The sequence below is a fragment of the Anopheles aquasalis genome, chromosome 2, assembly GCF_943734665.1.
Source record: "Anopheles aquasalis chromosome 2, idAnoAquaMG_Q_19, whole genome shotgun sequence".
NCBI classification, from domain to species: domain Eukaryota; kingdom Metazoa; phylum Arthropoda; class Insecta; order Diptera; family Culicidae; genus Anopheles; species Anopheles aquasalis.
In genome coordinates, this window is record NC_064877.1 from 3,790,001 (window position 1) to 3,800,000 (window position 10,000).

Genomic DNA, 10,000 nt, shown 5'->3' on the forward strand with positions numbered 1-10,000 from the left:
CTGGAGCTGAAGGATACTCGAAAGCATATTCGAGTCTATTGTTGAGTGGCCCGTATGTGTGCCACTGCTTCCCCCTCATCGCGCACACCCCAATAGATGAGACGAACGGGAAACGATCGTTGTCAAACTTATGAAAAGATCTTTCTTTGGCGAGCGAAACTTAAACAGGATGAAAAGGCCAAAGCCATACCATGCAGGTTCGGAAAAAGGATCGTATCGAATCCGGTATACGTTCAGCCAGGGGCCAAAGGGTCTGAGGGACTCGTGTTTTTTTTCTTTCTCTTTTATTTCTATGAATCTATGAAATATAGGGATGCATATATCACATGTCTCACAGGAAAGGTCATAAGAAAACATCCTCAGGCAGGGTACTGGTGTACCAATGCGATGCTCTTTTCTCGGGAACGAACCACAAGACGGCCGTATATTCTATTATTTCAATTTCAATACAAAATCCCGCAATGCTTAATGACGATTGAATTTTCAGTTCATCCGAACTCGTTTTATGATTTCGGAAAAAGTTTTAATACAGCTTATAGACTATAGCCTCAGGCAAAGAGATCAGAATTGATTTTGCTGATGGTAACAGATAAGGAATGTACAGCATGCGGCTACCACTTCTGGATAATCGGATCGACAAATTTGGCATTCGGTGCGATTTAGGATGCAGCTTGGCACGCCGCGGTGTTTCTTGGCCCCCCCGAAGAGAGGTTTGAGTGCTTTGCTTTAGCCGACCGGGCTAGTAGGAGCAGTTCAAGTAGTTTCGGATGAAATGGAAAATCGCAAACAAAGATCTCCGACCGTTACAAACAACCCAGCACCCACTTCAGCGAAGGACGAAGCCCAAACGGACGGAGGGATGATGATTCAGGACCCTGTTCGCCCTGCGCGCAACCCGGGGAACCGGCTGAAGAGTTGATCATTGTTTTGGCAATGATGTTCGTGCGACAAAGCATGCCGAGATCCGAAAGTGAAGCCCAGCGTGCCTGCGTACTGCGTAAAGTCAAGCCAGGTAAACGGACGAGGGACCTTCATCAAAACTCCCCGGTGCCTGCCTGCACGGTGTAACGGGGTCGACGAGAAAAGAAATACCCAGCGACGACCTCACACACCTTTGCCTCTCCAATGGTCAAGCCACAAGAAGATGCTTTCGAACGATACAAAGCCCAGCAGCATTTGTTAAATTTGTTATTTATGGCGAGTCGAAAACGGATCGATCAGCTTTTTCACTGTTACAAATAAATCGTGATTTGTTCGCAGGACATCGTTGTCGTCTAGATCGAGTGCATAGTCAAGGGAAAAGAAAATGGAATCAACGAAAATGCGCCTTTTGCTCCCATCGCCACGTGATAGCAACGGTAATTTCAAAAAATAATCGATGAACGAGTGTTGATCGACTTCTCGCTGGGTGGTGCTGGTAGCACGTAACTAAAAACAGAATAAGTCATCCAAATTCATCCTTAATCACAATTGCTAAGCATTCTACACGAAAAGGACACGATTTTTAACAAAAATCATGGGAAATTATTAGAAAAACAGGGGAAAATCATCGTTTTAGGGCTGTTGGATTGCGAACACTGGGCCCCATAAACGAACCGTACAGTGATGATCGATTAAATATGAGCACTTTTCCCGGTTTGTTTACATTTTTTTGGGTGGTTTTTGAAAACGTGTTTCGTGTTCTAAACACGAGGTTAAAGGATTCCTTTTGCTAAATCCTTTTGTTACGTTGTGCGGAACCAATCAACCGGCTCACAATCAACTGTAGAGAGCACGGAAATCTCCGGGTGTCTACCATCGGAAAGGAATCCGCACCGCCAAGCACGCCAGGATGGCGAAATCGTTCCGGTTGTTCGTTGGAAATATCCCTCAAGGGACGAGCGAGGAGGAATTGAGGACCGAGTTTGGTGCCTACGGAGTTGTAGAATCGGTGGAGGTCAAGACAAAACCCAACGCCCTCAGCGGAGCCGCGGATACGTTTGGTTTTGTGTCGCTGAAGACGGAAGACCGGATCGTGTCCCAGTGTAAGTTTGCCGATTCCCATTTTACGTGGCTCGAGATAACATTTGTTTGATCTCTTTTAGGCATCAAGGAATTCCGCGAACAGAAATATAAAGGCACATTTTTGAATGTATCCAGAGCGAAGGAATCGTTCCTCGATCGGTTGAAACGTGAGCGAGAAGAAGCGGGAGCTCAGAAGCAGATCAAAAGTGAAGCCACTTCCACCGTTGAACAGTCAAATGATACGAAACCGAGCAAAGCCGACCGCGAAGAACTCCCTACACTGCCCAGTTTGGGACAGCCAGGTGAAAGCAGCTCCTCGGAAAGCTCGGATTCCGATAGCGATGAGGAGGAGGAACCTACGAAGAAAACAAGTGCTCCTACTGCTGGTCCGGGCAGCAACAAAAAGGAAGAACCGGAGCTGGTGAAAAAGTGGAACCAAGAAACGTACATCGAGCACGGAAAGCTGAAGATCGTCCCCATCACGGGGCAAGTGAAGGAAGTGATCGATCGCTCAAAGACGCACAAAACCCGATCAGCAGATGGCAAGCAGTTGAGCGAGAAGGCGCGCATAGCGGATGAGAAGCGGAAGCAGGGTCTTACGAAACTGAGCTCGGCCTATGAGCAGCAAAAGCTGGCGATCAAGAATGCCTTATCAGGTGAGGGATTGGGCAGCAAGCGGAAAATTGCATTCAGTGACGATGAAGCTGAAGACGGGTCGCGCGCTGGCAAACGCAAGCTCGCTTTATTCGATGGAGACGAAGACGGAGATGGGGACGATGATGGTTTCGAGGGAAACTTTAAAGTACGCAAGCAGCTATCGGGACAGGAAGGCCAGAAGCTGTATGAAATGCAAACAGCCTATCAAGGGGACAACCGCTTTCGCCTCGATGATCGCTTTTTGGATAAGGACGCGGTTAAAAAGGACGATCAGGCAAAGTCCAAAAAGAACAAAGTTGCGGAAAAAGAGCGTCTCAAACAGTTGGAGATTCTATCGAATGTGACCGGAAAGCCCATTGCTAGCGACAAGCGTAACGAGCAGTACGTACCGGAAGCGTAGAAAGATGATGATTTTCTTTCACTGACAATAAACCATTTTTACCTCTTCTTCCAGGCGTAATGCACCGCAGATGCAACGGTTCGATCCATCGCAGAGGAACGAGTTGGAACATGAACCATCGGAGGATAATCGAAGCAAACTGTCTACGATCAAACAGGCGGAACGTCGCGAGAATGATTACAAAGTAACGGATGAAAAGTTTTACAAAGTGTCGGATAACCTCACCGGTCTACTAACGGGTGCTTCCGGTGAAAGTAACGGACAAGGCGGAGGAGGATTCAGTCTTCTGTCCATGTTTGGCAAGGCTTCCACGGCGGCGGACGATGATGTCGAAAGCAATCAACAGGAACAGTACACGAGGGGCGACCGTCCGAAGGATAGCGGTGCACGGTTTAAGCACGAATCGTCCGAAAGTGAAGAAGAACCCGAAGAGAATGGGGATCAACGAGTGGATGATAAGATACATGATGACGAGGTGACCAAAAACATTGCCCAACGGAAGGCTGGATACTATTCGCGGCAGGGTATTTGGAAGGAAAAGTTTTTCTTCCTTCCCAACGATTCTCGATTCGATGGTCAGTATCTGGAAGGTGGTGAAGGTCAGGCTGGGTTACTGAATTGATTGTAACACTATCCTTTCATCCAACAGATGGACGAAAGTTCTTTGGCATCCTTCTTTCTACCCAAAACGTGCCACAACCCACCGGTGACGGAAAGGCAGCGGCGAATGGAAATGCTGAGCGAAAGGAGCTTGCTGTGGACGACCTCAAGAAAATCTACAAAAAACGTCGACAACGGGAGGGTAAAAATATGAAAATGAAATCAAAGCTTGGGTTCAAAGTGATGACCCGAGGAAATGTGAAAAAATAAGCTCCATAATTACACTGTTGGAGCGTTTGTAGTTTACGCTCAAAATGGAAATAGAAGATTATTACACACAATTAGCTGTGCTATTGATTGAGTGCTTTTGAGATGTGGCCCTTGAAGTGTAATCGTAATCGGGTTTTGCTGACACAATAGCCTACTCAAGAGGGGTTGAGAGTTGCGTGATGATATTCAAATTAAATCTTATCTGGTGTCGTATCGCGCCTGCTTGTCACGTTATCAATCATTGCGGGAATCCTTGAGAGTATGGCCGAATGAATGGATCTATAGATGGAACCGTTTTAAATCAATTTGCGCCAATAACCGAACATTCAGCACAATGCGTTCGCTGCCTAAGGTACTATTTGGTGTGGTGGTTGCGGTTTTGGTTTCTTCACCGCAGTTAACGGCTGCGCAAGAGTTGCAATGTGATCTTTCTAGAAGCCTGCGTAGGGAAATTCAGAGCTATCAACCGGTGGTTGATCGTATATTCGAGCAAATAGTTTCGGGTGAGTTTGCTGGCAAAACGTGGGACAGTTTGCGCGAGTTTACGGATGCATTCGGACCGCGGCTGACCGGCAGCAAGCAGCTGGAAGATGCGATCGACTTTGCAGTGGCACGTATGAAGGATGAGGGGCTCGAAAATGTGCACACCGAGGAAGCTATTGTACCGCATTGGGTTCGAGGTCGCGAATGGGCCGAGTTGGTTGCGCCAATTCGTAAGGATCTGCCCATGCTGGGTCTTGGCCTTTCCGTTGGTACTCCTCCCGAGGGCATCGTGGCGGAGGTGATTGCAGTGGAAACGTTCGAAGAGTTCGAAAAACTTCCGAATCGCTATGTGCGTGGAAAGATTGTTGTATTTGCCCCAGAATGGACAGGCTATGGGCCTACGGGACGCTACCGGTACGAGTCTGCTTCAACGGCCGCCAAAAAGGGAGCAGCAGCCGTACTTATCCGATCGATGACCCCGTTTTCCATCGGAACACCACACACTGGAGCGCTCCGATACGAGGAGGGTGTTAGAAAGATACCAGCGGCCGCTATCACCGTGGAGGATGCCATGTTCCTGTTGCGTAAATATCGTCGTGGCGATCGTATGTCGATTCATCTCAAAATGGATGCAACCAATTTGGATCCAACGATTTCGCGAAATGCCGTTGGTGAACTGCAGGGTTCGGTGTACAAGAATACCTCGGTTGTGGTCGTTTCCGGTCACATGGACAGCTGGGACGTGGGAACTGGCGCCTCGGATGATGCTGGAGGTGTATTCATTTCATGGAAAGCCATCACCTTCCTGAAGGCGATGGGATTACGTCCAAGGCGTACGATAAGAGCAGTGTACTGGACGGCCGAGGAGCAAGGATTGGTGGGAGTGGGTGCTTACGAGCGTCAGCATGCGACGGAGGAAAAGGAAGAGTTTAACGTATTTTTCGAATCGGACTCTGGTACGTTCGAACCGTTGGGACTAGATTTTTCCGGCAACAGCGAAGCTCAATGCATTTTTGCAGAAATTGCAAAGTAAGTATGGCTGGATTAGCTTTTAAAACATTTATTACAACGAAAAGTATTTAATGTTACAGGCTTATGAAGGGGTTTGAGCAATTTACGTACACTACCGGCGTTGTCAGCTCCGACATTGGGAATTGGCTGGAACGCGGTTTCCCGGGCGTTTCACTCCGTAACAAAAATGAAAACTATTTCTGGTAAGTTCTAGCAGCGGTAGTGCCCAAAAAATGTTTTTTTAAAATGTATTCTATTGCTTTACAGGTACCATCACAGCCACGGCGATACCATAGAGCTAGAGAATCCGGCGGATTTGGATAGAAGCACCGCATTATGGGCAGCTACGGCCTATGTTATCGCCGATTTGAGCATCGATATTCCGAAGGATGTAACCGATTACACTGATTGAGAACTTTGCAGCTGATAATATCGTCGTTTCAATAAATTAATAATAGACCATTTGAAAAATGTACGTACATATAAATTATGTTCTTGCCTTAGGCAGGTATGCAATACGAGCGTGGCTGAATCAGAAACAGATCGTTAACCGGCTAAACTGCTCCGTAATCGGGTTAAGGGGTTTGGTGCAAACGCCCTGCTGCTAGAACGGGGTTCAGAACGAATCGCCATCGGTCAGCTGGAAAATAATAAACAATTTTCGCTTCCCTTCCTCCGTATAGGTCGTCGCGTTCTTGTTGCGATAAGCCTCGTAAGCGATAAGTCCAGCCGAAGAATCGGTCCATTTCGAACCCTTTTTACTTTAGTTTAACGTAGAGATGGCTTGCACTCGGCCATTCGGTGATACGCAACAGATTATTACACGATTCGCGTTAGTTTTAAGCCTGTTGAGCTGTTGGGTGGCTTGGGCTCAAGCCGGGATTGCCGATAATCGAATCGATCGATTCGGTAAGGATAGTAATGGTGTTTGCCAGTTACCTGATGCGTTAGTAGCAGAAATCCGTGGTTATCAACCGATCGTGAACAAGATCGTCGATAAGATCGTGAACGGTGAGTTTGCGGGTCAAACGTGGGATGACCTGGCGGAGCTGGTTGATACCTTCGGCTCTCGGATTGCCGGTAGTGAGCAGCTGGAGAAAGCCATTGATTATGTGGTGGAACGGATGAAGGCCGATGGGCTGGAGAACGTGCACACGGAGAACGCATCCGTACCGCACTGGGTACGGGGGTATGAGAATGCCGAGCTTGTTAAACCGTTCCACAAGGGCCTTCCACTGCTGGGTCTCGGTAGCACCGTTGGAACACCCCGTGGAGGTATCATTGCCGAGGTTCTGGCCGTGGAATCGTTCAAAGAGTTTGAAACCATTCCGCCGGAGCAGGTGAAGGGCAAAATCGTGGTGTTCGCGCCGAAATGGGAGAGCTATGGGCGTACGGTGGTTTACAGAAGCCAAGCTGCCTCCGTTGCGGCGCGAAAGGGAGCCGTGGCTGCGTTGGTAAGATCAATAACCCCGTTCTCGATCGGATCGCCGCACACTGGGCAGCAGCATTATCAAGAGGATGTTAAGAAGATTCCCGTTGCCTGTATCACTGTGGAAGATGCGATGATGCTCCTGCGAAAGTACCGACGTGGCGATAAGATGGAGATTCATCTGGAGATGGCAGACAGACCCATGGAACCGGTAATCTCGAGGAATACGATTGGTGAGCTGTTGGGGACGACCTACACCAACACCTCGGTGGTAGTTGTTTCCGGTCATCTCGACAGCTGGGACGTCGGTGTGGGTGCTATGGACGATGGAGGTGGTGCATTGATATCCTGGAAAGCCATCAGCTTCCTGAAGGCGATGGGATTGCGCCCAAGGCGTACGATTCGAGCTATCCTCTGGACGGGAGAAGAAGAGGGCCTTTACGGTGGAGCCGCGTATAAGGAGGGCCATAAGGCGCAGGAAGAGAAGGAATTTAATTTCTTCTTCGAATCGGACATCGGAACCTTTGAGCCACGAGGACTGGATTTCGTTGGCAACACTGATGCGGAGTGCATCTTCAGAGAGATCGTCAAGTAAGTAAACATAATTCCGCCGATCAACCAACCGATGTTTTATGATATTTTTGTGTTCATTTCAAATTTTACAGGCTAATGTCTCCTCTGAATGCAACCGAGTTCGCTACCCCAACTGACGGAGGGCCGGATATAAGCCACTGGACGACGCGTGGCTTCCCGGGGGCTTCATTGTTGAACAAAAACGAAAAATATTTTTGGTAAGTACAGGTCGTGGACGTGGTTGAATACGCAACATGCGTTGTTAATGTTGGCATTCGGCCTCTCTTTGCACAGGTTCCATCATTCGGCCGGTGATACGATGGAGGTAGAGGATCGGAAAAGTCTGGATAAATGTGCGGCCCTGTGGGCAGCTGCAGCATACGTTGTGGCCGATTTAAGCGTAAACATTCCGAAAGAATTGCAACCGTAGGCTTTTCATTTCTCTTTAAATAAAGTTAAATCGATTTTCTTGATGATTTGCGTTTTATTTCTTCATCCATGGTACTCTCAGTGTTTGGTGGTGGCGTCTTCATATGTCTAAGATTTGTTTCGGTTACCCTCCGTATCCGTTTGTTCACCTCTGGTTGCTTCTGGTTGGTTGCCCGGTGTGGTTTAACTAGTAGTATAGTAATGAGTAACTGTTTGCTGATGCGGCACCTTTGGCCTGTTTGCTCAATTTTGCTCGTAATCGATTCTTTATAGTAGCTTCCATCAGTTAACAGGCTATGAGAAATCTCTCGAGAACGAAACATTGTGTAAACCAGGAGAGCAATTACATTATGCCACGCACTGTAAACTGTACTATTTAACATATATTCCTCCGTTCCAACACACCCCTGCCCATAACGCCACGTGTAACTCAACGAACATTCATGTATAATACTCTTAAGTATGTCAGTTTTTTGCTGAGATGCTTTGTTAAACTTCCGGTACTTTGCTCTGCTGCCCGTTAAACATCATTCTCTGAACAACGCGAATCTATGTTCGTCTGTTAATAGTCGCACCAATTTTCCTGCTGCTGCTGCTGCTCATGCTTATGCTGAATTGTGTGAATATGTAAATGTGTGTTGTTGTGATTTAATTTTAGTAGTTTTAAATCTGTTTGGCTCTCTATACACGTGAAGAAGTACAGTGTGGATCGCGGTCAGTCTGAACCACAGCATCCAGAAAAATTTAAATAGACGTACTAGCTATGTATATGTATATGTATATATTTTTTATGTATAATATATAAGGATTTCATGTATATATTTATATATTAAATGGAGATTGATTTGTTCGTCTGCACGGCGCCATGAAAATGCATTCTCTCCCTTACGGTTGGCTGTATAGTCTTTTGTGTTGTATGATGTCGTCCAGCTGCTTTGTATTTGGTTTGGTTGCTTCTCAGCGTGTCCTTCAGCCCGCCCGCTGAGGTTCGCATGTGTCCTTTTTTGTACGTTATGTTGTGTTGTGTTCTGCTTCCTGTAGTAGACTAGATAGAGGATGTGCTTTTGGGAGGAAACTTGATTCCGTTTGTCTCAAGTGTATACGAATGTGTATTGCATGCGTAATTGGTTGAGTTCTATTACGTTACTGTGTCGTAGGTAAATATCACACATAGAAAAGTCAAAATGGTTTCAACTGCTGCTGCTGCTGTTCGCTGCCGATCACTGCAAGGTAGTTATCCTGTTCGTTGCTAGTAGGATTTGTTAAGTATGATCAGATCGCTATGATCATAGAGCTGAAAGTGCATTTGTAGCTCTCTACTCACGGTGAAACACCGTTTGGTGGTACATCGGGTGGCATACTCAGCAGCATTAGTGGTAAAGAGAGTCATAATGCGGAGCACGGTCATTTGAAGAACCATATAGATGTTTTAAGAATGAGCCAAGATGTGTGTGACAAACAGAATACATTTCCATCGAATGCTGTGTGGATCCTCACGGATGGTAATATCTCCTTAATCCTAACACAATTCCTGGCGCCTGCTGTCTGTTGTCCACCGGTTGTGGTAGGCGGAATATATCGCATCAACAACGCATATAGTGCTCTCGGGTTTGTCCATGTTCCGGCAATCCTTTGGATTCGGCATGTGATCATTCCTTTCCTCTCCCATCCCTCATGCACATGCACACATGTGGTATATTATGATAGTTTGTTTGTCTTTTCTTTTTAAACCCTTATTATGTTTACTCAATTAACAACTTCAACAGTAAAATATCACTTAATTTGATGAAAGATGCTGATTTCTCACTTGTTTATGCGTGTTTATGCTTACGTAATGTTTTTTTTCTTTTTCTTTATTTAAAGTTACACCTCCAGCGCAGCACATCCCTTCCCTATACGCACCGCAGGTGATTGAACGATTGATTGAATGCTTTAACTCGCCGTTTGTGCCACCACCAGAAGAAGCTTCAATAAGATCAAAGTCAATCACTTTTCTTCTGTTTCTCTCCACGAACAAATATGAAATGTTCATCGCGGTCCAACACGGACCTAAAAACTTTAAAAAAAACTTTGCATCTATCTGTTCTCAGCAAGCCATGAGGAACAGCATTAGAATAGTATGGCTGATAACAACTAATTGTAGA

The 10,000-nt window shown here is 46.5% G+C and overlaps 4 protein-coding genes across 4 annotated transcripts in view; 3 read left to right on the forward strand and 1 right to left on the reverse strand.

The window, feature by feature from the left end:
- The first annotated feature begins 1,669 nt into the window (after positions 1 to 1,669).
- Positions 1,670 to 4,002, forward strand: LOC126581160 (probable RNA-binding protein CG14230). Its single transcript, XM_050244638.1, has 4 exons — positions 1,670 to 2,024; positions 2,085 to 3,042; positions 3,116 to 3,636; positions 3,711 to 4,002. The coding sequence occupies exons 1-4, from the start codon at positions 1,832 to 1,834 to the stop codon at positions 3,929 to 3,931; spliced, it is 1,893 nt and encodes a 630-aa protein (XP_050100595.1). The 5' UTR covers positions 1,670 to 1,831; the 3' UTR covers positions 3,932 to 4,002.
- A 263-nt stretch (positions 4,003 to 4,265) lies between these two features.
- LOC126571919 (carboxypeptidase Q-like) lies at positions 4,266 to 5,953 on the forward strand. Its single transcript, XM_050230818.1, has 3 exons — positions 4,266 to 5,443; positions 5,506 to 5,628; positions 5,693 to 5,953. The coding sequence occupies exons 1-3, from the start codon at positions 4,266 to 4,268 to the stop codon at positions 5,835 to 5,837; spliced, it is 1,446 nt and encodes a 481-aa protein (XP_050086775.1). The 3' UTR covers positions 5,838 to 5,953.
- Positions 5,954 to 6,074: 121 nt separating this feature from the next.
- On the forward strand, positions 6,075 to 7,900 carry LOC126570139 (carboxypeptidase Q-like). The gene is made up of 3 exons (XM_050227676.1): positions 6,075 to 7,445; positions 7,520 to 7,645; positions 7,722 to 7,900. The coding sequence occupies exons 1-3, from the start codon at positions 6,205 to 6,207 to the stop codon at positions 7,855 to 7,857; spliced, it is 1,503 nt and encodes a 500-aa protein (XP_050083633.1). The 5' UTR covers positions 6,075 to 6,204; the 3' UTR covers positions 7,858 to 7,900.
- Positions 7,901 to 7,913: 13 nt separating this feature from the next.
- LOC126570140 (probable cationic amino acid transporter) overlaps positions 7,914 to 10,000 on the reverse strand; it is an 8,198-nt gene continuing 6,111 nt past the window's right edge. Inside the window, exon 10 of the mRNA XM_050227677.1 lies at positions 7,914 to 10,000. This exon is cut by the window's right edge and continues 1,592 nt beyond it. The gene's annotated coding sequence lies outside the window, so the exon portion shown is untranslated.

Bases quoted from the DNA above. Each gene is read 5' to 3' on its own strand.
- LOC126570139 (XM_050227676.1), top strand. From the start codon at position 6,205: ATGGCTTGCACTCGGCCATTCGGTGATACGCAACAGATTATTACACGA. The intron at 7,446-7,519 runs GTAAGTAAACAT...CAAATTTTACAG, and splicing joins ATCTTCAGAGAGATCGTCAA to GCTAATGTCTCCTCTGAATG. The intron at 7,646-7,721 runs GTAAGTACAGGT...CTCTTTGCACAG, and splicing joins AAAAACGAAAAATATTTTTG to GTTCCATCATTCGGCCGGTG.
- LOC126581160 (XM_050244638.1), top strand. From the start codon at position 1,832: ATGGCGAAATCGTTCCGGTTGTTCGTTGGAAATATCCCTCAAGGGACG. The intron at 2,025-2,084 runs GTAAGTTTGCCG...GATCTCTTTTAG, and splicing joins AGACCGGATCGTGTCCCAGT to GCATCAAGGAATTCCGCGAA. The intron at 3,043-3,115 runs GTACGTACCGGA...CTCTTCTTCCAG, and splicing joins AGCGACAAGCGTAACGAGCA to GCGTAATGCACCGCAGATGC.
- LOC126571919 (XM_050230818.1), top strand. From the start codon at position 4,266: ATGCGTTCGCTGCCTAAGGTACTATTTGGTGTGGTGGTTGCGGTTTTG. The intron at 5,444-5,505 runs GTAAGTATGGCT...TTAATGTTACAG, and splicing joins ATTTTTGCAGAAATTGCAAA to GCTTATGAAGGGGTTTGAGC. The intron at 5,629-5,692 runs GTAAGTTCTAGC...ATTGCTTTACAG, and splicing joins AAAAATGAAAACTATTTCTG to GTACCATCACAGCCACGGCG.